Genomic DNA, 27,754 nt, shown 5'->3' with positions numbered 1-27,754 from the left:
ATGAAGGGCGGCGGCATCGAGAACCCGGCGTTCGAGACGCCCAGCTCCGACCTCGGCCGGCGATACGACGCGGGCCCCGCCAGCGCAGGTGCCGGCGCCGCGGCCCGCGCCGGGCCCTGCCCTGGCCCCGAGGAGGGGCCCTGCGGGTGGGGCCCCTGCACCCCCAGAGTTCTGCAGCTCTGCAACAATTCCGAGGGGTACTTGGCTGCCTACAGCCTGCTGGCCATCTTCCAAGGTAATCTGTTCCTGCTGCTCAGGGCACATGCTGCTCCCCGTCCCGGGGCTGGGGGGAACCGCCGGGAGCCTGGGCTGGGGAAGGCAGGGAAGGAGTGGTGATGTTTTTTGTGGTGGGTAAGGAGAGACAGAGTTCCTCTAGTGCTGTTTCTGAACACTGACGGTAATGGCTTGACTAAGGGGAAGAAAGTACACTTGTGCCCTCGATGGGGAAGTTGCACGGTATTACTCTTTGTAGTTCACTGTTTCTCCTTTCTTCTTTTCCCACGTTCTTTATTGACCACTGCTGAGTCTACGGTCCTACCAGCTCTTTGCTTCATGCTCTTGTCAATGCTGCATCCCCACTGGTCACACGGAAATAGTGCTTTATGTGCACCACAGCCAGAGACTTACAAGCCAGGGATTAAAACACCAATATAAATACAAAATTGTAGTACCTCTCCACTTTACTACCTGCTTACTAATTAAAACACTATCCTGGCCTGGTTGGGTGGGACTTTGGGAAATTTGAAAACAGCAAAAACATGTGATTTTGTTCTGTGAATCCCAGTGCACCCATCTTCCTAAAAGTTAACCGATGGTTTAAGTTCACCCTTGGGAGTAACCTGAAGTTTAGTTTGCCCTAAATCCTGTTGTTCAGATTCAGAGATTCTTGTCCATATTTTTGGTTTTCTGTAATGATTGGTTAGGACCTCAGCAAGCCTTAGGCTTAAAAAGTAGAAATTAACTGAGGGGAGGAGAAGAATTAGTGTAGAAAATATACAAAATTGACGTTTGTAAAACTTAGATATTTGTCTGCCAAAAGGATGATTGAGTTCATGTTCATAACCTTTCAACTTTATTTGACTAGCTAGAAAAGGAAAGGGTGTTTCCTGAAAAATTTGCTTTAAAGCTCATTGTTGTTAGTCATAAAGAGATTTCTATAGAGGGGTAAAGGGAAATGTTACATATTTGGAGTTAGAGGAGAAGGCAGCCTACACCAAAGAAACATAGGGTTTGGATGTCTCTGTTCCACCTGGAACCACACTGAGGCAACTGGAATGGTATGAGAAGAGAATTAGAGGCTCTGCTTAAAACCTAGAAGGACTTTAATGCTACTTGTGATGCTTGGAAAGTCCTTGCATGAACTAGTGTCTTGGTATGTGTTTCTGTGAACTTTTTCTGATTTTAGTCCCTTCAGATTCTGATACTGTCTTAGCATATAGGTTTAGTGTTAGAAGAGAAGTATTTAGAAAGTTTTGGGATAAGCCTGTTGTTTCTTGCTTGGATTTGAAAGGCCGTACTATAGCTGGTAGGAGCAGAAGATGATTACTGTTGCAGTTGTCCTGTCATATTTATTTTCCCTATAAATAAAAAGGGGGGGGGGGGGGGGAGAAGGGTGTGAAAGAACTTCTTACATCATAGGTTTCAATAGTAGCTGAGTAGTAGAAGACTTTTAGAATACACATATAAATATTTTTGAGTGGCATAAGAATATGGATAGGCAATTAGAAATACCCTGAATATGACACAAAAAAAATTGTTAAACTAAACAAAGTGTCTTGACTATTTCTAAGATGTCTAAATTTCTTAAAATCAGTCCTTCTGATCTGATTGTTGAGCTGACTAACAAACTCAGCATACTTTAAAATCTTGTTTGTAGTCTGGTTAGGTTCCCGATCATAAAAATAACTTGTGTATCATAAGAATCTGTCCCCTTTGGAGGTTTTGGGTGTTGCTTGTGCCCCTCATCCCGGTCTTGCTTCTCTTATCTAACTGTATATGTATGCCAGGCACCTAACTTATCTAGTTCAGGTTTAGGGCCTTAAAGGAAGGCTAACTAAAGGAAACTTATGATGTTTGGTTTGGAAGCTGGTTTAGGAATGGCTGTTACAGATCCTGTGACATTCTTGATGTGTTACCTGGATTTTCTGACAAGAACCTTTCCTTTGGTTAGAATATAAAGGAAACTGGGTGCTGAAGACTCAACCTGCAATTCTTTTGGAGATGTGGGAAAAACAAGGGTCATCAGTAAGAAATTCAGGGTTATGTGTGAAACTTTGTGAAAATATTCAGGTCTTGCAGCTTCAGAGTTTAGATAAAAGCAAACAAAATACAACTAGGATTTTGAAGTTATGTGTCCTAATACTGTACTCTAGTTTGGGTCTGATCATTTGACTTACCCTCCAAATTACAGAAAGCATCACTGTGGAAGATAAGATATATCTATTAAACTTTCTAATGCACCTCTAGAAAAGATTATTTCTTAATGCATTGAAGATTAATGAAGTAATCTGTAACACACTTTTGATGAATGTAAGTTGTTCTACTAGACTTTTTACATGAGTGAACATAGTGGGTGATTGTCTGCAGTGACCTGGTATATTGTGAGTCTAACTTAAGGCACGTGTTTGTCAGAATATTTTCTAGCTGCTCTAGAGAATAGGTTGTTATCATTAGCACCTGATATGCTGTATTGCAACTTCTCAGAGGATTTCAGGTAGAACTTAACTCTAATTTCTGGCTCTTTCTGGTTGAAGTACATGTGAAACCTGTATTTCCAGAATAGAAAACACTTCTTTGCCTAGAATGTTTTTACATGACTAATACTTGCTTTCTGTATGGCACTTAGAGTTGCCTAAATGTATGATTGCATGTAGTAATACAGTAACTGGATATGCTGCAGTTCATAGTAGTAGAAAACAAGGTAGAGGTTATCTCATTATTTTGAGTACAAGAAGGACTGTTTATTTCTCATGTCATTAATAATTTTTAGTACATGAAGCAACAGAACCACAGTTTGAGACTGGTCCAGTCTAATCTACCTGAAGTCTTTGAATAATGCTAATATTTTATAGGCCAATTAGACCTGGTACTTCTACCAAGGCCTTTTTAATTGCTATTTTTGTGTGCCTGTTGTTAAAGCCACCATTCTTACAACAACTGCAAACTACATAATTTTGTTGAATGGATGAAGAGAAAAAATACTCTTTTGTTTTGTGATAGCAAATAAAGTTGGTTTATAATTAATCTGGATTTTATGGGTCAGTACACACTGTACCTAAATCTCTAACAGATGTGGCAGGACAACAAAGTTTTGGTTGAGAATAGTTAAAAATTAATTTCTATACTACAATTTCAAGTGTTGGGATGTCCTTACAGAATTTTTCAGATTAAGTCATTATCAGTTGGTATCTTTTTCTTGAAGAGACTTTAGTGATTAATCACTAGATTATGTAATTGGAGAAGTTATGCTGCCATTCATCACATCTGCATTTCTACAGATGAAATCTAATTATGCAGTATAATTACCTGGAAGGTTTTATGGCTTTTAGGATGTAAATTAAAGGTAGTGACTTAAACTACATAAAATACAATGCCTTCTAGGCTCTGTAATCCACTTGCTGTGTAGCATACCTTCACACGAGTGTTTTAAAGCCTTAATGAATGTTTGAAGTTCTGGCAGATGGGAAAAACTTGTTTGTTCATTCCTTCATGCTAGTATTGTTCTTTGGTTAATGCTTCTAAAGAGGAAAATAAAGTTGCTGAATGTGTAACTAATGGCAGTGGAAGGACACCTGAATACTTGTGTCAAGCCCATGTGAATTTAAGTGTGATGACTAAACTGATAGGTGAAATTGTCAGCCTTAATAAAGAGGCCGTAGTAGGGTATTGGAACTAAGATTGTGCCAAGAGTTCTTTCCATATAGAAAGCTGAAGTTTGGCCATTAGAAAAACATTTATATTTGGAGTATTTTTTTTATTACATTTGAGTGCTCTAAGGAGATGTTGAAGTTTGGCTCCAGTAGTTGTACTTATGGATGGTGCAAAGCTTGTTGAAAACTAACTTGAACACATTTCTGTCACTAGTCTTGTGTACTCATTTTAGAATGACAGTAGAGAGTCATGTTCCAGTTTTAGAGTAGGGGTAGAGGCTCATCAGTCATCTGTAAGGTTACAGAACTCAGACGTATTTGCATCTCTGACTCTAAGACTTTGCAACTTTTTTTTCAGGTATGTATTTTATTATGGGCACAATTTAATTAGGCTATGATAGATTAAGTTATCTGACAGTGTTATAATTACAGCTATCTATTGTGTAACTGAATCCTATTTTGGGACTGGTAAAACCAAACTCCTGAAAGTTTAACTACCTGGTCTTTCTCATAGAAACAGAATTTGAAGCAGGATGGAAGATTCAAGTTAGTCTACAAAAAATGCTTTTGTAAAAATGGAGAGAGTGTTTAAGCATGCAGTGGCAATTGTAGCTTACTTCTACTTTGGTATAATTTTTTTTGCAGTTCATCTGTGCTTCAGTAGGGCAGCTTGTGCAATGCCTTTTTTCCAGGTTGTTTGATACTTTTGCTTCAGGGAAGTTAAAGATTCAGGGGGGTAAACCTTTTTTGCTCAGTTGAAGTAAATCCCCTCAGCTGCTCTGAAACAGCTGCAAAGAATTTTTAAATAGCCTTACACTTTTTGTATTATATAGGATACATGTTCATTCAGAAGCCTTCTTTTATCTTCCCTTTGTGGTGGTGGGGAGTTGGTTGTTTGCAATAATTTGAAAACTATGTCCTGAACTTGCTCCAGTCATATCTTGTATTCTAATACAAGTTGTAACCTTGACTATTTTAAAAGTATCTTATGACATTGTAATGCATTCTTTTTGAAATCTGTGCTTCTGACAAATCCACAGGTCCTGTGCAATTTGGCTGGCTAAGCTGGCACTTATTGATCTACTATATACCTGTATTTTACAGCTAATAAATACCATTTAAAGGAATCTTGTATAAATATATATTAATTTTAACCTTTCCATCACACAAGGGTAAATTTATCTCTGCAACTCTATTGAATTAAAGTATCTTTGACTAATTATCTCCTTTTTTTATTTTTGTAGGTATTGTGGTAAATGGCCTGATTAACATTAGTATTTCAACAATTGAGAAGCGTTATGAGTTGAACAGTTCCCTCACTGGCTTAATCTCTGCAAGCTATGACATTGCTTTTTGTGTATTGTCACTGTTTGTATCTTACTTTGGAGAAAGAGGGCACAAACCACGATGGCTTGCTTTCTCCGCATTTATGCTAGGACTGGGCTCACTTGTATTTTCCTTACCACACTTTAGTAGTGGAAAATACCAATATGGAGGTAAACTTGAAGGTAAGCTTATTGTTACCTTTTGGAAATTGCTCTAAAAAATTGAAATCTCTGTATCAACTTGGTGCAACTCTTAATTTGGTGCAACATAGTTAATCTCTGTCAAAGTCCTAAAATAGGGTGTTATCTGTAACTAAAAATAAGATGATTCTGTGAAATCTGTAAGTCCTAGAGCTGCCTTTCTGCACAGTAAACTTTATTTTTCCAGAAGAAATTTGAGTGTCAATATCAGTTCTTGGTCATAAACAACATTTAAATAAAATGCTTTTTTTTCCTTGCCTTGATGAATGCAATTAAAATTCACTTTAAAGAAACAATTATCTGGCATCTCTTTGTGACTAGGAATCAAGTTAGGTCAGCAATATAGGAGAGATGTTAAATGTTAGACTTAGCATCTTGCTGAAAGGTGACTACTTCTTGCATTTCTTTGTGGTTTTGAACTATTAAAGGCATCTTGATTAATTCATTTACAAGTTTCTCTAAGTTCTTTTAAGAAAGATGTTGATTTTAACTTGCGGATTTATTTGAAATAAAGAGGAGACAAGCAGTACTGAACTGTACTGAAGAAAGCAGTACTTAAATCATGGGTGTAGCTATCTGTCAGTTCTGAAACTTTTTTCATTAAACAAGACTTAGCACAATATGATTAATGCCAACTGTATTTCCATTTAGTGGCACACCTATAACTAATACAGAAATGTTCAGATATTTTTGAAGCAGGATGACTGGATCTTTTAGGATTGTCCTGTTTTTGCAGTCTTCAATCAAAATTATGCCTTCAATGACTAAGCATATTAGAGTGCTCACTAAAAATAATCAGTAGCTAAGCAACCTGATGAAAGGTTGTTGATTCTCAAATTAATTTCTCTAGTGGTAATTAATTTGTCAACTTTTATGAGCTGTCTAGATGTTAGTTTAAAAAGTTTGGAAAGCTGTTTTTCCCTGTCTAATAAATGAGGATCTGAAATGGAAATTAACTGAACTTTTAACTGAACAAGGTCAAAGGAAAACATCTTTACAGTTTTGGGGGCTATGAGCAGATATTTACTTGTTACCTCTTGGTAGAGAAGCAACAGGTTACTTGCTCCTGGCTCTGCTACAATTCCATTTCTCTAAAATTTTGGTTTCAGTATTGACCTTCTTACTTCACTATAGGATGAAAGGGAAGCTGAATTTAATACATAAAATTTTAAACCTGATTTTAGTTGGTTTTTTGTGGGTTTTTTTCTGGTTTTGTGTTTTGTTTTGGGGTGGGGTTTTTTGTTGTTTTTTGTTGTTGTTGTTTGTTTTTGGGTGATTTGTATTTGTTTTCTGTTGTTGTTTTGCGTTGGTTGGGCTTGTTTGGTTTGGTTTTTGGGGATTTTTGTTGTGGTTTGGGTTTGTTGTTTTTTTTTTTTTTTTCCCCATTTGGGACAAGATACTGACAGTATGGGAGCAGATTACCAGCTATTGCAACTGATCTTTCCCCTTTCAAACAATTTTAGTTGAAATCCCAAAGAATATGTTACTGTTTCATCCAACATCCGTCACTGAAGATGGCTGTAGATACCGTTACCTTTATTAGGGACGTTTTCTACATGGACTTGTGAAGTCTAAAAGTAGTGGGGAATTTTTGAATTGCAGTATGTTTTCTTCGCCGTAGTACTGTCAGCTGACAGCATGCCTGCTGTTTTGACTGTTGTAATGCAGGTGCCTTTGCTGTGCCTTTGTGAGTACATTTAAGATCTTAAGCTGATTTAAACAAAACACTATCAAAGATAAATGACTAAGAGTGCCCGAAATGTCTACACCATGGCAGTAAACATAAATCTTCAGGTGCAGTGCAACAGTATCCCTTAACTGTCAAGTAAACCACGGTACAGGATGATGGGATGTCTGGTTTAGCTAGTTCTGAGGTTGATGAAACATTTTAACTATACAATTAGTTGCAGAATTTACTAGCACCACAACCCCAAAGGCTTCCTTTTTCATTATTTGTGTGAGTCACTTACAGAGATCTTAATATTTTTTCTTTAAGCTTGTATTTGAGGCTTTGTATTAAAATCTACCACTTAATTTATTTCTGAACAGCTCTTCACTAGTTGGTTACTTGTTAACTAATGTTTGTCTGTTATATGTCAGTACAGTGAGTTTTACATGTAGGATAACTTTAAAGTACAGTTCAATGCAAAATTTAATATGGCTGCCATATTAATTAATAAGTCTAGTCTGAAATACAAAATACATCTAGCCTCCAGCATAAGTCTTACAGACTTCCTGGAACTTACTGCTTTATCTTGAGGTAACAATTTACTTTTATTCTGAGGATATATGTATCCTACTCTACAAATATATTTGATCACTTATTTATCATAATACCTCTTCCTGGAAATAGTTTAATCCATGTCATATTGAAAGATTTGCTAATCAGTGGTCTGCCTATTATTAATCTTTTTTTTTAAGCCACCGTAAAATGTGTTTTCTATTCTCCAGAAAGGTTTTAGACTCAAGTTTGTAACCCAAGTGTGACCAGCTGTTTGTTCTCGTAACTTGTCCAAGTTGCCTTGAGCCGCCGGTGCCGCAGCTGGCTCCGGTATGTGCAGTCGGGGGCTCCCCCTGCTGGTGTGTCCTAACAGAATCAACTTAATTTCATAAATCAGAGACGGCACAGAGGACTGTAAAAACTGCAGATATAATAAGCAATGTACCTTTAAACTTCAGTCTCGGATTTTATTTTAAAAACTAAATATGTTTCAATATGTCTGTGACACCAAATGCGAATCATAGTTTCTCACTTGACACAAGGAAGATAACTTCATTGTGAAGACAGTCAAACATTGGGACAGATTACCCAGGAGACTTCCTAAGTGGAAAGGAAGGAAAACTTTAAAGACTCTTCCTTTTGAAGTGAGGTTTTCTTATCCCTTGTGTTGGCCTGTTTCTGTGCAATGGCGCTGTATCACTTTTTGTGTGCTACAGGAAGTAATGATTAAGGTAAATTTTCTTAAATACCTAGTGTGTGGCCAGCACTTCCTTATGCTTTGTTTTGTAAGCCCAAAGTGTGGATTGATCTTGCCCTTTCTTTGCTTAAGTAAAAAGTGTTCTCAGATGTAAAAGAACTTAAGGAAAATAAAGGCTGTAATAATTTTCTGGTGAAATAATGTGAATTAATTGGTCTAGTTACCTGATCTGGAGGACATTTTCATGTATTTGTTCAGTGGGGCTCATTGCTACCAAACTGAAGGGTTTATCCTCTTTCTTTGGGTTTTATGCCCTTATGTGGAGAAACATGGAAAGAACCATGCTCCTAAATCTTGTCACTTGGTATTCTGTTACCAAAAGTGCAATGATAGCAAGAGAAAGGAGAAGACAAAACATACTCCCTGTCTTCACTTCCTCTTTGCTTCCTCGTAGTGCCAAATATTACAGCAGCAGACACAACCTTACACTGCTGTACCACTACTTTCCTCTTTGTGTGTGTGCACAAATACAGAGGATTTACATTAACTTCTCTTTTTGGAGGCATGGCAGTGTGTGTTCTATGAGAGATAGTGGCATAGGTTTTTAAGGTTTTTCCCTTTTTCATAGGCAAACACTTCCCAAAAGAGTGAACATAAAGGGAGGATTATCTTTGCATTTTCTGCACTTTCCATCAGGCCCAGATTTCCTCAGGTTGTTCAGGCTGCTCTGTCAGTTAAGAGTGGAAGTTGTTAATGCTCCTCAGAATTGTTATAAGGTACAAGAATAAAATGAAGTCTGTTACATAGGAGTATTCATAACCTGTGGAATGACCATTTGACAGGTGGTAGGTTGTTCAGTTTTTTTCATACGTCTTGTCAATAATACTTTCAACAAGCCAAAGCATTTTAATAGGGCTGTTCATGTTGCCTTCCTGTAGAGGAAACAGAAACCAAGCCCAAGAAAAAGTGTTTCTTTTGGGGGATATGATATTGTGGAAGGCTTGGCACTGCCATGTTAGATATATTAATTGGTATGAATATTAAAATGGGAGCTTGACATAACAGCATTCTTTTGTAGTTTAGCTTTTGGTATAGATTTTTCTTTAAGTTGGACTGTGATGAGTTAGGTTACAGAATTGTAAAATCTTGCTGTCTCTGTTTTTCAGACACGTGTCAAACTGCAGAAACCATCTTTGCTAATGCCACTTGCAGTGCCAGCACAAACTCTTCACTTCACAAGTATCTGTATGTCTTTATCCTCGGACAGCTGCTGCTGGGAGTTGGAGGAACTCCTCTATATACTTTGGGGACAGCTTTTATTGATGATAGTGTCCCAAAACACAAGTCTTCTCTTTATATAGGTAACTTAAAAACTGTCCATATACATTGTCTGGATAGATCATAGACTGCAATGTCTTCCAAATGTTTTTATGAATTCCTCTAATTATACAGTCTTGTAATTATTACTTATGTACATTAAGTATTTCTACATCCATTACTGTGCAATTTAGTTATTAGTCTGCTCTAAGTACCAAGTCTTTTCAATTTTTATTTTGTAGAGCATGGTAAAGCTACTTTGAGCACCCCTTCTGTCAATTTTTCATGTCAGTAACTAAAAATTGTTAAATGGTTAATGTAGCCCATCTGTTAATAACAGAGTAAGTTGTAGCAAAAACTTAACTTTTTAGTCACAGATGTTGAAAAATCTGTCAGGTCAGAATCAGTCAGGTCAAAATCAATCAGGTCAGAAGCTAGAGCATATTGTTGTATCCTTTAATATTTTTTACATACCTTCTAATAGTAGGCTGTCCACTCAGTCCATAAACACTGCTGTGCGTCATGGGATCAGTCCAGGTCTCTAGCCACATACAAATTTGGCACTTGGCTGTACTGGAAGTACAGAGGTTGCTTTCCTGGGACTGTTTAAAAGCTAAGGAATACTAATACTTAGCAATAGTTTTTAATCTTTTTCAGTCACCATTCTCTAGGTTATGTGCAATTTTATTGCAAAGTTCCTTGCAGTCTAAGTGTTTTCTATGGGTATGAAGATAATAATTTCCCCCATCTTGTATGTAAGCTGATTAAAAGCATATTATCTATACTTGTAACTTATAGGAGGAATTCAAAGCATCTCAGATTCCAGGACTGTTTTCCAGACTAAATCAATATTTTAAGGGACAAAACTGAAATAGTTATCTGTTTGCATGCAATTTTTGCACAGTTTTTCCAGGCAAGCTACTTCATTAGATGCCAAGAAATAGAATAGTTGCAGATGATAAATCTTAGATGACAAAGATAAGTTTTATTTTTGCTGTTTCTTTATCTTGAGAGAGATAATATTACACTTTTTCTTCCTCCTCTGCCTCCTCCCCTGAAACCAGTGAAATAAACAGAGCAAAATTAGGGCTGTCTGCATGATTGGGGGAACAAGGAGTGACCTGAAGACTCAGGAGAATGGTGTCAGTGTTCATACTTAAAAAGTGCACAATCTTCAGGCAACTGAGTTGAGTTCAGAAGAGCAGTGTATTCTGCTTAATGTAACAAAACTGGAATGCGAGTGAGTGGGTTGGTAACTACACCTTGATTCTTTTTCTTGCTTCATGCAATGTATTAAGTGTTAAATTATATTGTGTTTCTTTACCTAATAGAAGACTTATGCAAGGCAGTAAAAAACCAAAACCCCAAAAAAGCAACCCACAAAACAAAACCAAAATAAATCCAGAACCCACCAATAAAATTGTCTGTAAATAGCTGCTAGCATCTTTTACTATAAGCCTGCAACTCATAAGTTGTTGTTTTCTTTCTCTTCTAAACTGCATGCATTTTCACAAGGACTGGGACATCTACAACTAAAGCCGCTGAAGTTAAACAATTCCAAATGGTATTTAAATTGAGTGTGTGGGAGGAAGTAGGCACTTTCTAAGCTCAGTTTGAAGTTCTGTAGGATGAATATGAACTTAACTCAGAAAGTTCCTATGACAATGTCACTATTCCCAAATAGTGGAAAAACTATTTGGTGGGAAAACCTGGGATATAGCTACTCAAAATTTATTTTGACTTACTTGAGTGTCACATTTTGCATTGCTTCCCCCCTCTTGCACTCCTCTCACCCTCCTGACTCCCCCATCATTTTCTCTTACTAACTAGAGGGAAATTAAGTACTTGTGATCCATGCACTTCAGAAACAAATGAGAAATCCAGATTGTTTCATCTGGGGAAACAGAAGGAATGCATGTTTACTAATTAAAGATGGATCTAGTTGCTATTAATTGCAAGCTTTAATCTGCAGAGACAGTGTTCCTGCTATCAGGGAGTGCTAAAATGCAACAGAAATCTGTCTGGTAGGCCAGGGATGCTATTGTGACATCAAAAAAGTCATGTACTCTTTTGTAGGGTATGGTTCCACCAGCAACTTTGCAGGTTGGTGATTTTTTTGATGGTGTGTAATTTCTTCTTTTTTGGGGGGGGAGGTGTTTTTTTGTTGTTTGGTCAGGTTTTTTTCTTTAAAACTGTCAGGAGCTGTCAAAAGCCCTGGTTTTGTATTTTAAGGCAGGTATTACTCCAGTCAGACACTTTAATGCAACTCTGTCTTCTGGTCTTAGAAGATCTAGAAACCAACTTAAGATTCAAAAGTATAAACAAGCAAGTTCTCAAAGATTGTGGTCAATACTGTTAATAACCAATGTTCATAATTTCACTAATTTTTTTTCACCAGTTAGCTTTTAAATGTAGGCACAAAATGGGAAAAAAAGCAATCTAATAATGCTTAAAGGTACAGTCAGTTAAATTAATTTTCCTGAACCTCTGATTTGAAACTTCTGAGAGCTGCAAATTTCTTTGTTGAGGCATAATTATAGATTTTGTCTTCTATACACCAGTGAAAGAGAAGGTTGACTTACACAACTTTTGGTCTGAAATTGATTTAAGAATTTTATTAAAAGAAAGCTTTAAAAAAATTTAAAGAAGTTATGGTGAACTTGATGTATTTTCTCTTCCAGGAATTGGCTATGCCATGTCTCTGCTGGGTCCTGCTGTTGGCTATGTCTTCGGAGGGCAGCTGCTTAAGGTTTATATTGATATCCAGATCCCAAAAAGGCAAGATACAACTTAGTTTATTACTTCCTCTTTTTTTCCTAATAATTTTTGTTAAAATCTTTAGCTTTTTTCCCTGTGAGGAGAAAGTTTTTCAGAAAATATTGCATTTTCAAGAGCTTCATTAACTTGGAAACAAGTTACACTTATAAAGTCTTCAAGCAAATGAGTTACTTCCCAGAGTGAGTAGTGACTCCATTGTGTGTGAAAGTTTCTTTGTAGTGCAAATAGTTTGTTCTAGCATTTAAATATTTGCTATTTTAAACCTCAGCAGCAAAAAATACTTTTGCTTAGTTGTTTATTTGGGGTTAAGATGCAGCTACTGATTCCTCATGAACTGTTTCCCTGAGTTGTAAGATGAGGGTTAGGATATTGCTCCTTAACTCCTAGGGAAGAGCTTGCTAGAAAATCAATCTATTGAGTAATAGTCCACTATTTAAAAAAATGTTTTAAATTTTAGTAGTGTAAACCAACAACTTCATTTAAACTTTTAGTTCCTCTGTTTTAGAGCCTTCTGGTCAATGCAATGGCACTCTAAACTTCTGAATTGGTTTTGATATAACTCATTGATTATGAGGAATCTTTCTAAATCCAGATTTTCCAGTATCTTAATAATGCCTAAGGATCTTGAAATCAGGGCCAAAGAATGGTCTTTAAATTGGAAAGACATTGACTAATGAGTTGAAGGCTACATTTGGTGGAATTATTTTTAAAATTGCTCAGTGTAGTTGGTTGAAACAAGCAAACAATATATGTAATACGTGTAAAACTAAGAAAATTACAATATTGAAAAGCTTTCTGTTAAATAAGTATTAAAAGGAAATATTCCAGCTCACTGAAATCTGAAATTCAGAAAGGTAAACCTGCTTCTTCTGAATTACTTTTCCAGTACAAAAGTGGATCAAGATGACCCACGTTGGCTTGGAGCATGGTGGATAGGATTTCTTGTATGCTTTTTTGCAATTTGGCTTCTTATAATACCTTTTTCATGCTTTCCGAGGCACCTACCAGGTAAAGGTTTAGTAATACTTGGCTACTTTGGAAGAGAGATTGTTCGTATTTGCAGGTTATAAACTACTGGACTGAATGTTTCCTCTTTGATTTTGTTTTTCAGTTGACTGTCTTTGACTAAAATCTGAGGACAAGTACTTTTTTTTTTTGTTTCCCCCTCCAATATGAAGCCTTTAAAACAAGGCAGATTAGCTAGAGGGAGGATCTCGTGTATGGTGGGCTTGCCCATGGCCAGGGGATTGGGAATAGATGATCTTCAAGGTCCCCTTTCAACCCAAACCATTCTATGATTCTATGTAATGATGTACAGTAGGACTGGAAACGTATACCTAATTATGGAAACTGGTGGTCAGACTTTGAGAGGTGCTTATAGCTATGCACCCAAGACTAAAGATCTAAAGTTTCTCTGTTACCCACCAAGAATCATGTGGAAATTCCATGAGCATCCAAGGGGACTTACTATACTAATATTGAAGGAGAAATGATGGAGGAAAAGTAAAAATGGAGTAGGAAATGGGAGAATGTGAGGGTGATTTAAAAAAAAAAAAAACCAAAGGGCTTCAGCATACTCTGAAGTTTTTAGGATGTCCCTGATAATATCTTATTGCAGCCAAGACCTTCCAATGGAAGGGTGATACTTTCAACAAAAGTCTTCTTTTAACAATACATTATTGATCTCTTTACAAATCTGTACCAATAAAACAGGCAAGAAGACCTATAATATCTGAAATAGCTTTGCCAAGTAAAGGAAGCACAAATTTTTGTAGTTTTTTGAAATTGTCTAAGAGTGCAGATATTGAATGTTTTCATTGTTGATAAATATGACCATTTATAGGAACTGCAAAAATACAGGCTGAAAAAATCTCTGAAACTCATGATGATGGAAGTCAGGTACTGGTTCAGACCAACAATATTGGACAAAGTTTTAAAGACTTTCCTATGGCTCTCCTGGTAAGAAAAATCTCAAATTCGCTAAAACTGAATATATTCTGAGAAATGAAATTCTTTATCAGATGTTAGATATCTTTAGAAACAACTTATCATGTTGTGGTATGGAAGACTTCAATGTTACTGATAATTTAATGCACATTCATTTAGTTGATACTTGAGATTGTTAGAAAAGCGTATTACTGAAGTTCCACTTCAGAGTATCTGCTTTTACAATATAGTGACTTCTACTTTAGTTGGTACCAAAATCAAATGATTTCCAGACCGTTATGATAATTTCTCCCCATAGATACTGCTGAGGAATCCAGTGCTTATGAGTCTAATAATAGCCAGTTCCTCAGAAGCTTTAGTTGCTACTGGATTTGCCACATTTCTACCAAAGTTTATAGAAAATCAGTTTGGAAAGTCATCAAGTTTTTCAGCAACTCTTGGAGGTAATATGGCTTTTTATTTTAAAATCTTAAACATATTGTGTTGAATACTTCATTGGCATTACAAGTGGAAGATTATATGGGTACCTTTTTTGTGTGAGATGTTTGTGAATGTACTTAGATGGCGTACAGTAATCAGAACAGTATTTTTGTTATTCTTGCCTGCTGGGTACTCTAGTACTTAATTCATTAAGGGTGTAGCTCTACTTGTTGTTTGTAGGTTCTGAAGACTTGATGCTCATTTTCAAAGTAGAATGAGGATTTTGTGTGTTGATGACACTGTAGTTTATTCCTTTCTTATTCTTGGTGAAAGAAGTTTAATTTTCTTTGTTTAAAATTGTCTGAAGGAACATTAGTATCTTAGTTCCTAAAACAATCAAGATGAAGGGCAGCTAGAAAAAAACAGTGCTTATTACAAATAAGAAGTTGACTTTGCCTTTCTCTTCTTTAGTTCCACACTGACAGTTACAATGAGTTTGCAATAAAATGACTAATCCGAATATGTAATAAAGCTATTATGTAACTGGTTCTATAATTGGCTGACTGTCACCTATTTATTATCTGATATGTGGAAGTAATAGGTAGACCAGGAGAAAGCTATGAAAAACTGAGTGTTGGAGAAACAGAAAAAAACCTGATGGAAGAGCTGTGCTCAGTAGGGTCACATGATTAACTTCGACACAATTAATTCTGAAGAATAGCAACCAGATCAAGGCAGAAATTTCCATAATGCTAACAAATGCTTGCAATATGCAGACTTAATATTTCTAGAATGCGTCTTGCTAAGCTGTAGAGTGCTGCAATATAACTACGGTAGTTGAGCTGCTCTTTCTCCAACAAAAATGTGTTTGGGAAAGACTTTCTAAGTTACTTATTCTTCTGGGCAATACCAGATAGTATTGTTGCATCAAAACAAAGCATCTGCAAGTTTTACATGAAAATACATTGGAATACATGCTCAGTTGTTAACCTATAACCAGGAGTGAAGTGGAAAACTGAGTGTTGCCTTTTTTTGTCCATAGACCTTGTCTGAATGTCTTTGCATTGAAAATACCGACAGTGCTTATTAAATGTACATCCGTAAAGAAATTACTACAGTCATGCTGAAAACTAGCTGTACCTGAACTGAGCTAGCTAATCTAAGCATTACCAATGACCATGGAAACTATTTAAACTGTCATTGACTATGGGTGTCTGTGGCTTCGGCAGTTTTGTCACCATACCTGAACTGTCTCTATGTTAGCTGTCTCAGCTCAGTGACGTTATACTGAGATCTATGTTGTATTATAGATTAGCCATATAAAACTGCTCAGTTATTTATCTGAAGTGCAAAGAGGATAAATCATTGTGGAGTATATGGACTACGACAGCAAAACTGACCCACTGATCTAGACTTCTTTACATCCTTCAGTAGATGTCTTACTGCATCTTGTGCTGTCTCATATAATAGTGGTTATGTTCTCTTATTAAAAAGCTCATAACAGAAGTATAAGAAAGAACATGGACACATCAAAAAACCACTGAAAGAATGAAAGTATTTTCTGTTTTCATGGAGATGCCTATTGGTGTTCAGAGATTCCCGCCGCATTGTGCTCCTAAGTCATCTAGTTTGGCTGTCTTGAATTGGGTTTCGGACAACTATTAATGACACTGTCCAGTTAAACCTCTGGAAAACCTAAAGGTGATGTAACAGTAGAATAAATTACCCATGCAGTTAGATTCTGGAAGTATGGTTTGAAAACAATATCACATGGACTGCATTTTACAGCTGGTTTTATTTTTTTCTTAGCATAAAATTGCACTCAATTGCTTGCCAATTATGTCTTGAATTTTTATGTAACTGTTTCTGTCTTGTTTTCCTCTAGGACTTGTACTAATTCCAGCAGCAGCGCTAGGCCAAGTCATAAGTGGTGTCTTGGTTTCCAAGTGCAAAATGGATTGCAAAGGCATAATCAAGTTCATGATAAGCACTTGTTCAGTGGCCCTAATATTAAACACAGTGTTTTTATTTGCTAAATGCGGGAATGAACCTTTTGCAGGCGTCTCTGAAACATATAATGGGTAAATATATTTTAGTGCACTCTTGGGTTTATATGTTAATATTTATTAAATTCCCATAGTTTCAAATAGTACACACCAGCAGTTCTTAAAAGTGGGAGGAAGGCAGCTAGCTATTGCAAAAGTCTGCTCTCAAGTGGTCAGTTACTCTGTCGTGAATTAACAGAGCCAGAGGCAACACCAACTGTTTGAGGGTCTGCCAAAGAGCCAGATGGTGCTGTGCCAAATAACTCTAGAAGGCGGGTACCTAGGGACTGCTAGATGACATGTGACAAAATCATAGGCATGATTTGTGCTGTGTAAATTGGTGAATAACTTACCAATACCTCTTTATTGTTTTCCCAAATCCCCGGTTTTAGACCAGGGCTACGTACCACTGTCTTGTACAAAATTATGATCTGATAGTTCTGCTCCAATGCATAAAAAGGCACTTGAAGCTAAATAAGATGGCGAAGAGGAGTGTTGCCCTTTACTGACACAATAGCATGATGTGTACCATGAAAACAGGTAGCAGAAGATGGGTTGGGGAGGAAATTGGTTTTGTAGCCTCTAATGCACATGCAAGTTGGTGGAAAGTAGAAATTTACTGCTATGATACTCAAATATTCATTTGTATTTCCTTTTCCAGAAGGTATGCAAAGAGAATCAACAAAGTTCCATACACTGGTGACTGAAAGAAAATAAAAACCTTAAAGCTCAAGTTATGGCTCATTCTGATTTCATCTTTACAACTTGCTATATAAATAGAGTATATTTAAAGGCCAGTGTTGAAATTTGATGTCTAAAATATGGCTTTGCTTCAGAGTCTGAAAAAAATCTAGCAGACAGATGCCTTCGACAACTCAGAAATGTGAAAATCAGAATTCAGCTTTTGGTTGTAAAAAGCTTATAGTTACATACTGACCAAAAGAATCTGTATTCATCAATAAAATGCTGAAGATACAGTATAGAAAATGGTATATGAAATTATCCATATTTTTATACCAGGTCCTATGATAACAAACAGCTGCCAAAAGTTACCATGAACTGTTTTTCCTCCTAAGCTAAATACAGCTAATTTGTATTTAGCAGTTTTGTGTAACTTTGTCAGTTATGTAGCATAACTGTTGCTGAAGACCACTTATCTACAGCAATTTGGAGTTAACCAGTCCTGCAATATATCTTTAACCTCAGTATCCATTATAAAAAATGACTCCGTTTTACCTAATTCAGTGTTACATGTTGGACTGTATTTTACTGGACATGTGCATCAGAATAGTTAGTGGCACCAACACAGTGTCAGTTCTTAAACTGTTTTCTACAAAGAAATAAAATATGTAGCAGCAGCTTTAAAAAATTAATAGATTTATAAACTCATGGAAGAACAGCCAAGTGTTTGCCTCCTGCTTATGCTACTGAACAGATGCTTCTGAAGGAATAAATTATGAGCCTGCTCTGAGAGTTGAGTTGGAATTTGATGTTGATTTTTTTGGAGAATTTCAAGAAATCCTTCATGGCAAGCATTATCTTCCTATTGAAAAATAGCCTGGAGAGGTGATGGAAGACTTTGCAGGTTTAGTCTCAGAATTATATGAGTACAGGAGGACTTGTTTGTGTCAGCATCTTGTAGTAACACTGTTTGTTACTAAATCAGGCTATCAGCAGAACTAACATGGTTTATTTTGTCTAACAGGCCCTTTAAATAATTGGCTTTGCCAAATTCTATTGCCCAGTGCTTCCTTGAAAACTTGAAGGAACAGAAATGCAGTGACTGCTTCTGTACTTTGTTCATTTCCACATGTCTTTGGGACTCCTGTTTAAAAATTTGTATAGAGTTTTTTAAAGAGCAATTGATGGCCTCATCTGCTAGATTTTTTAGAAAAGCCAGGGGTATCTTTTTTGTTTTATTTTTCTCTAACTGTCCATAACTAAATAATCAGTCCCTCTTTGGAGGTCAGGGGAAAGAGACACTGTCTGCACATGTAGACAGGACAAATACCACCAAATTGATGAAATATTTCTAGGCTTTGCATGCCTCACAGGCTAGCAATGCACTGTATGTACAAATCTGTGATTAATGAATTTGCTTATGGTGCACTGTGGTTCATTCTTCATACTTAGAAGGATTGAAATTAGTTTGCTTAGGCTTAAAACACGAATTAGTTTAGTGGGATTCTGCTGTAGTACAACAAAATGGAGTTTATTTGTAGTTACAATGTCCCTAATATTCCATTTGAAGTTTGAATGTATGTAAGTTAATTCCTAGATAAACTGTTTCTCCTATTAGTATTTTTTGCTATCTCAAATTCTGATGAAGAAACATGCCTTTTAGATAATTAATGTAATGTGGAACTTTCATTTTACAGTACAATATTTAAACCCTACTGGCAGTGTCAGTAACCTGGTTTTAGCTGACTGAACTTTTAATCTGTGAAAATTCTTTACTTATTAATGAACTAATATTAGAAAATCAATGGATGTTTTCATTCTCTCCAGTTAGGACAGTTCTCACAGAACCCAAGGTGACTTTTCATGCTAATAATATAGTGGGACTACGTAGAATAAAACCATATGATGACCTGTATTGGAAGTAAATGCCTGAATTGAGAGTAAATACAGTAAGCAAGAGTTAAAGTAAACTCTCTTAGTTATTAGTTATTCCCTAAACAGCCAGAGAAAATCTTTAAGGCCCTTCAGGGTGTGTCATTGTACTCTGCATTTAACATATGCAGTCGTCTTAGTGCTCATACAATTTTGTTGTCTGCATGGAAGAGTTGGGCTGAGATACAAAATTTTGTCATCTCTTGTGAGTGGAAATTGGAGGAATAATCTTTGGAAGGAATAATAGCATAAAAATAACTAGGTGCATAATAAATGGAAATTCAAGAGCAGTAACTACTATGCTTATTTTTAAACAACTAAGTGCATAAATAACATGAATAGAATATTTTAAAATATGCTATAAATATTGCATTACTTATTTACATATCTTCTGTTTTTCAATTGCTTTATTAAAAGTCTGTTAACTTCTGCTTTTCAGAACAGGCACTCTATATAACTTAACAGCACCATGCAACGCTAACTGCAGGTGTTTGCGCTCCATGTACTACCCAATTTGTGGCAGAGATGACATCCAGTACTTTTCTCCCTGTTTCGCAGGATGTGCCTCATATCTTTTTTACAACATGAAAAAGGTACTTTATGCAATGAAGATAGCTGACATGGTTTATTCTGGTTTCCTGTAAAATGCACTATATTTCAAAATGTTCTTCCCTTAGTATGACAGGAAATTGCAGTATTTATGAATTTAAGTGGCAGTTACTAAGAGATATACTCTGACCATGTATTTTTAGACATTCTACTTGTGAAAGTATGATGTTTAATATTAAGTTTACTTACTTGATGACAGTTGATGTTTCATGGGGTTTCTGATTTATCAGAGTGATACAAAATATGCTGAAAACACAATACAAATGTAGGTTGTATTTAGCAAAATCCAGCAATTGCAGTTCACTTATGGTACCAGTGTGACTCCCACTGCTGGTCTCTAACGTGTTCACTGTCACAGTGCTGGCCCTCCTCAGTTGTTGGGAAGGCTTACATGGGTTGAAGCCAGGTCAAGCCTATTGCTCTATAAAATGTTTCTGGTAGTTATCTGGCTTTTTATACTCTGTTGGTTCAGAGTTCTGGTTTAAAAACCGTCAAGAGCTGTAGACTACTTCCCATGATATTGATGTTGTATGTATGGTGGTCATTAATATAACATGTTATACCAAGTGGTATAACTTGCTATATAGCAAGTTAACCAGTGGTTTCGTTGTCTTTCAAATTGCTGAAATTTTTTTTGTTTGGATTTTAAAATGTGCTTCTTATTATGAATGTACAGCTGTTTTGCTTTATATTGAAGTTTGACCTGTTTTACCACCCTCCCTGCCCTTCACCTGCCATGTTTGTGCTTGTCTGGCTAACTTAGGAGTATGTTTCCATTCTCTTAATGAACTCTGGGAGAAGCATTTACACCACTGGTTGATTCACTGAAGTGGCATAGCTGTTTCTTTTCTGTATAGCTTTCTTTGCAACAGTTCTGGTCATTCACAGCCTGCATTGTTTTGTGAGCTTTCTGGGCACATCACTTTTTCCCATCTCTGAGCCTCCCTTCATTGTAAGGGTTTACTGGTTAGCCACAGTATTTCTCATTTGTGTGATGCCATTTTGTAAATACTTCTACCAGACTTTCTAATGCTGATAATAAGTTAAATCTAAATGTACTTTACATAGAATTGAGAATCAGAAAAGTCAGCAATTGTCTTGACATTACCTGAAGTTCCTATCTATATCTTTAAGCAAAATGCAATGTTTATTGTATACGTGACAATCTGAGTTTTGAAAACTTGAATGTCAGCAGCCCCTAATGCAGGAATAGTAAGCCATGAAAGTGCCTGGGTATTTTCAAGCCTTCCCAGAACTGAGGGGCTTTCTGTGCTTGTCTCTACTAGTACAACAAACTCTTGAGCAGGGATGTGGGAGGAATACAGAGAGATCCAAAAGTCAAGCTGACCCAGAAAAGGCCTTTCTGCTTTTTATATTGGAAAATGAGAGGAGGTATTATCCATAAGAAAATGTAGGAGACTAACTACTTTTTGCTGTGGAAATCTCACACTTCACTGACACAGTTTTGTTTATTTTCTTTGAAAACAAGCTTCTGTGGATTTAGATGAAGAGTATATTCCATTTTTTTCACCTGCTTATAAGAGTGGTCCTATATTGCTTCTATTCTTTCCTGCTTAAGTCTTAAGATCTCACCTCTATGTCTGCATATGGTTTGGCTCTAGCTTCTGTGGGTTTTTTATGCTTGTTGCTAAAAGCTTGCTCCATACAAAATGGAGACTATTACTATATTTTTAGGTCAAAAAGCCAAAAGTATCTTTTGCTCAGGTGAGCTGGATCAGTCAAGTTCCGATGAACCAGTTTTAAAAATTAGTGTTAGTGTCATGTGCTCATCAGGAAATGGACTGTTCCCCATATGGTAAAGTCAATGTTTATTCTTGTCTTGTGTGATGCAGACACAATGAAAATATACCAAAATAGTTTCATTTTGTGTGATTCTTGGAGCTAAATTTTGTCTTATAAATTATTTGTAGACATACCACAACTGTTCCTGTATTGGGAAGTCAAAAAGAGAAAATGGTTCAGAAGACTTTCTCTATGAAGCTGTCCCTGGGAAATGTCCAACCCAATGCAAATTTTTACCTTTATTCCTGACCTTCTTCTTTTTTGCTGTTGTTTTTACATTTATGGCTAATACTCCAACAACTGTAGCCATTCTCAGGTAATGTTTTTTGGTCTGAAAGAAAGGTAATATTCTTGTGAAAACTAGTATCAGTGAAATTCTTCTATTTGTTTTGCTTTGCAATGCGCTGTTTGAACAAGTTTGCGTAGTAAGCAAGCAGTACTTTAAACAGAGGACTTTCATACCACTGTTCACTCGTTAGTAGAAATGTTTTGAATCTATTTTAAAAAATCTTTCTTACATGTAGCAAAATCCGTTTTATGGGAGTGCTCTTGACTGTTTTAGTTAAAGCAAAAAGGAATAACATGCCGTTTGCTTTGATGAAGAAAATATTTGACTAGCCTGTCTATTGATAGTGTCAGTATTTCAAATTGTATCAGGAAATGGACAAAATAACAACTGATCTTGTATTTTCAGCCTTTTGTTCCTGTCTCAGTTTAGAGTTCTGGTTTGAAAACTGTCAAGAACTGTAGACTACTTCTCATGATACTGATGTTGTATGTATGGTGGTCATTAATATAATGTGATAGCAAGTTTACCAGTGGTTTCGTTGTCTTTCAAATTGCTGAATTTTTTTTTTTGTTTGAATTTTAAAATGTGCTTCTCATTGTGAATGTAGAGCTGTTTTGCTTTATATTGAAGTTTGACCTGTACCTCTAATACTTCTAGTGAAAAGATAACCATGATGCATAGACATGTTGCTTTGTGAGGATGTGGCTAGATGCCTTTTGGCAGGGGGCTGAGGAAATCAATAACATCCTAAACCAATGCTTTGTAGTAGCCTCCTGTCCAGGTTTGGTGTAAATCTGGAATTAACAGCTTGTCATATTGGTGTGCGGGCAGAATAATGTGAAGTTCTGCATTATCTTCAAAATTGAGCTGACAGTTTTATTTCAATAATTCTAAGCAGTAGCATTTGGATATTTGAATCCATATATAATTCAGCCGAAATAGTGAAACAGTTTTTATGGAAAAAAGGACTGTAAGTAGTTTAAATTTTCAAAAATTAATTTAAAAAGCTAAATGTCAGTAAATTTTACTGTATATCCTGATATCTTTTCAGTGAGCCTATTCTGTGCAATTTCAAACATAAAATCAAATATTTATGACAGTGTTCTATTGCTGGAAATATTCACCTGCATGATGTGAAATTCATTCTCCTTCTCTTAATTGCCTTTATGGGTAATAGGGTCCCAACACTGACTGCTGATAAGTGCTCCTCTGGGATGTTTTGATGTGGCTAATTCTCACACATACTCCATAATGTGGGAATAGCTTCTGAATGCGTAAATATGGTCTTTTTCAACAGTGCGAGTTTATTAAAAGACATGATACAATTTCTTAAAGGAAATGGTTCTGAAACTAAATTAAGCAAGTTATGTTGTATTTAACCTCCATGGTAGCACCTTTAAGACACTGTCATGGGAATGTTTGTTCCTGGAAAAGTATCTTAAAATAGGTAAGAGGTAAAGAGGTGAATTTTGCTACTTGTTAAATCAATATATTGGTTTGTATAGCAGAGGCCAGCACATTTATTGAGGTCAGATGAACATATGCAAAGGTTATGGAAATACAGCATGTTGTGCTGTGCTGTAGTCTAGTCTCAATTCATGTGTTGCTTCTTTAGGTATAATAGCTCAGGATTGCATCTTAGCACTGTTTTAATTTTCTTGGTTGTTCTATGGAAAAAGTGTTCAACAGTATATTAGGGTGCTGATAGCAAGCTTCCTTTTTATTTATACTATTTTGTTAAACTAGTTAAATCCAAAATTTCTTGATGGGCTACTGCTGTTTTTTCTATCTTTTATCTAAACACCACTTGAAATAGTTCGGTTACTTGTTCTGCACACTGGATTTCTAAACCCCTCAGCAATTAACAGGTTAAAAGAGTATATAGAGATAAAGCATATTCACTGAGGGACACAGCACAGAAGTGGAACTTGTTTACTCTGTGTTAAACTGCAAATCTTGTTTACAGGTGTGTGCCAGATAAACAGCGCTCATTTGCTCTTGGAGTACAGTCAGTGTTTCTGCGACTACTGGGTATGACTTTCTTGTTGAAACATTTGCCTCTGAATAATCTACTTATTTGACATTTTTTTCTAGACTTTTAAATATTGTATTAAGAAGCTTTCAGAGGAGCTTGAAGCAGTTTGTCATTGGGTTATAGGATACACTTGTTGTAAGGTATCATCTGGATTCAAATTCCTTGTTAATAGGGTATTCATGCTCTCTGTAGCCTTTCTTAGTCTTATGAGCACAAACCAAATACAGGTAACTGTCATTCTTTCAGTTAAAGGCATCTGTTGTTACTTTCCCCAGAAGAAGGCCTATTCTGAAAGCTGAGATAAGAAAAACTGATGTAATAGAAAACAGCTTCATGTAGTTAACATCTGAAATCCAGAAGTTAAAAGAAAAGTGAATAGGTGGAGCCTTTCCTCTTCTTTCTTCCTTTAAAATACCTTTGACTAGTTTTAGCATTTATTGAAATTGTAGATACTTGTACATAAATAATTATTGAGTATGATGTGGGAAATATAATACTTACATTCTAAATCTAAGCATCTCCAGCATTTCAGTAAGACAGATGAATCTCCTTAACAAAGGAAACAGAGCTATGCATAGGTATTTTCTGGTCCCCACTGATTCAAATTTTCTCAGACATAATTTAAATTCTTGTTTTCATAGTAGACTGTTTTTAAATGGCATATTTAATTCAAGACTGGGACAAGACACAAGATTGGCCTTCTATTCCAATATTTAGTACTGCAGCCATTCCCTCTCCTTTGAGATCACATACCTAACAGTGTGAGTTTTGCTTTGCTGTATTCAAACTGTGATTAATCTAAGTCATTCTACCAATAAAGTGTAACAAAAGCAAACATCCTCACAGGTAGAAATTAACTGGAAGATAGTGCTCAATGTTATATGAGGGTCTCTCTGTTTCACTTTACTCAGAGTTCATATATTTATGATACAGCTCTAACTCCTGACTTCACTGTGGAGAGATAGAACTTTTTGCACTGCCTATACTATGACTGAAGAAGGCATCAATTAACAGCATTACTTACCAGCAACATATTTTTGTTGCAGACTTCAGGAATCACCCAAGGGTTTTAGGCTGAAGACCTAGTGAGGGACATAGCTACTTGGTTAGCTCTAGGAGAGTTTAGGCCTTGAATAGGTTGGGTAGACATGCAGTGATGTACCTGGTATGTTTATTCTAAAATTGGCTATACCTGGATCCAAGACACTTGTGCATTATAACACACAAAAATCACATGGAGTTAATAAAAGCTATGCAAGAATAATTTTAAACACTGTGCTTTTTTTTTGGTGACATTTTTACTGGAAGCTTTGCTACATCTGAGGAATGGGAAGAAATGTATAACTGAACACATAAACATAATGGTATTTCAGTTCTGTTCATTTGGAACAGATTGGTGTGTATGATCAGAAGAAAGGGAATTTCTTCCTTTCAGTTAAATTCCTGCTTCCTTGATTAGTTGTTTTCACCCCTGATTTTAATTAATTTTTTCTTCAATGAAGACCAAGGAAATTAAGAAGCTCAAGTCTTGGAATAAACTTTTTGCTTAACAAAGTGAGAACTGTATAAAGAATTAACTCTATGCATCCTACCTATTAACTTTGAGCAATGTTAGGTGCAGACTTACTGTATAATATGAGGCCTATGACTTTGATTAAAATGTTTTGTTTAGTGTTTGGTTCTCCCATTTTATCTTTCCCACCAGTATGGCATTTCACTGTACACATGAACACCAGGTGTGCCAAGTAACTCAAACATTCTAACATGTTACTGTGTTTTTTAGGTACTATTCCTGGACCCATTTTGTTTGGTGTTGCTATAGACAACAGTTGTACTCTGTGGGATATTAATGAATGTGAAACTAAAGGAGCTTGCTGGGTATATGACAATGAAAGAATGGCTTATTTGCTGATGGGCATAAGTAAGTCTTTTATATTAAATACATATACTAGATAATAGATATACTAAGCCTGGCTGATAGATGGGAATTATTTTAAAATAGAACCTTACACTTTTCATTTTTAGCAGCAGTGTTTTTTAAGTTGGTTTTTTTTTTAATAAATGATCAGCAAAATATTATGGAGAGAGAAACACCACAGTAAGTAAACCTTAAAGGCTACTTAAAACACTCTTTTAATAGTAACACAAAATAGTTTTGCTCTTTGGTCATGCTTCATTGTCACACTAGATTTTTAAGGGACTGGCTTACACTTCAGTCTGTCTTTCAGGGCAATGAGCATGATTAGGGATGTGAAGATGATTAGAGGGATGGACTACCTCTGCTATAAAGAAAAGGCTGACAGAATTGGGATTGTTCAGCCTGAGAAAGTGAAGTCTCCAAGCTGAGCTTATGGTGGCCTTTTGGTACAAGAAAGATAGAGGAGGCCTCTGTCAGAGAGCATAGTGATGGAACAAGGGGTAATGGATTGAAACTCAGAGGGTAGGTTTTGGTTAGATATTAGGAAGAAACTATTTACTCAGAGGGTGTCCCGGCACTGAAACAGGTTGCGCAGACAAGTTATGGATGGCCCATGCCTGGAAGTGTTCAAGGTATGGGGCCCTGAGCAAACTGATCTAGCGGAAGGTGTCCCTGCCCCCAGCACAGGGTTGGAACTAGACAGTCTTTAGCTTCTATTCCAAACCAAACTATTCTGTGATTTTCTGGGTTGGTGTGTTGGCAGTTAAGGGCTGGGGAGCTTTCTTCCTCTTTTTGTATTTCAGTTCTTTCCCCTAACTTTATATTAAGTTCTTGAAAATATCTCTGAACACTAGTCAGAAAAGTTCTTGACTTGTTTAACAATCTGTTCCCTTCAAATGTGAGGTATATATGTTAGTGGGTAGCAATTTTGATATTTACAGTATGTAAACTGAAGTACTGATGACTAATTCTGAAACTGAAAAAGCAGTAGTCACAATTTCAGGTTTAAGGATCTCGTGGCATATTTGTGATAAAATAAAATACTGCTTTGCCCTTCTCCTTGGCCTTCCAAGTTGCACAAACACCTTTCTGTAACTTTTTAAGATGGCTGATCTTAACAGGCATTCTATGTGTGAAGTTTTAGTTTCTGGAAAATGGGATATTGATGTAATGAATGACAGTACTGAAACAAGAAATAAGACTTGCACTTCAGGCTAGAATGGGGTGAAGAAATACAGAATTGAACAAAGGTAATAGCTGCTGCAAGCAAAAACTGGCAGGCAGGTGAGGGGTCTGAATTCAGTTGGATGACTGCTTTTATCTGCCCTTTGCTATTCATGTAAAATACATTTAAATGGAAGCTATGAATTTCAGTCTTACTGGGTGTATGTAAATCACCATATAAAGCCTTATAAATGAGTGGAACACTGTGTCTGCTACTGAAAGTGAGTGCAATAAAGACTCTCCTGTTCTTTGCATTCAGGTGCTGCTTGCAAAACCATCACAATCATCTTTGTGGTCATGGCAGTGTGTTTCTACAAGCCTCCACCATTAACTAAAGCCCTGCCACGAAAGACTTCAGAAAAGATATCTGTTATATGCACATAAATTATGAACAAATCAGGGACTTTTGAAAGAAAGCTGTAAAAATAAGCATTATTACAATA

The 27,754-nt window shown here is 36.3% G+C and overlaps 1 protein-coding gene across 1 annotated transcript; it reads left to right on the top strand.

The window, feature by feature from the left end:
* LOC309585407 (solute carrier organic anion transporter family member 4C1-like) lies at positions 1-27,754 on the top strand (the record flags this gene model as incomplete). Its single annotated transcript, XM_082302110.1, has 13 exons — positions 1-235; positions 5,114-5,377; positions 9,480-9,674; positions 12,312-12,408; positions 13,295-13,416; positions 14,252-14,367; positions 14,654-14,798; positions 16,661-16,856; positions 19,873-20,026; positions 21,974-22,161; positions 24,101-24,165; positions 25,953-26,090; positions 27,571-27,754. The coding sequence occupies 13 exons, from the start codon at positions 1-3 to the stop codon at positions 27,693-27,695; spliced, it is 2,040 nt and encodes a 679-aa protein (XP_082158236.1). The 3' UTR covers positions 27,696-27,754.

The sequence above is a fragment of the Coloeus monedula genome (genome assembly GCF_965178545.1).
Source record: "Coloeus monedula genome assembly, chromosome: Z".
Classification (NCBI taxonomy): domain Eukaryota; kingdom Metazoa; phylum Chordata; class Aves; order Passeriformes; family Corvidae; genus Coloeus; species Coloeus monedula.
Note: the sequence above shows the minus strand (reverse complement) of the source record. Positions and strands in the feature narration are given on the sequence as shown.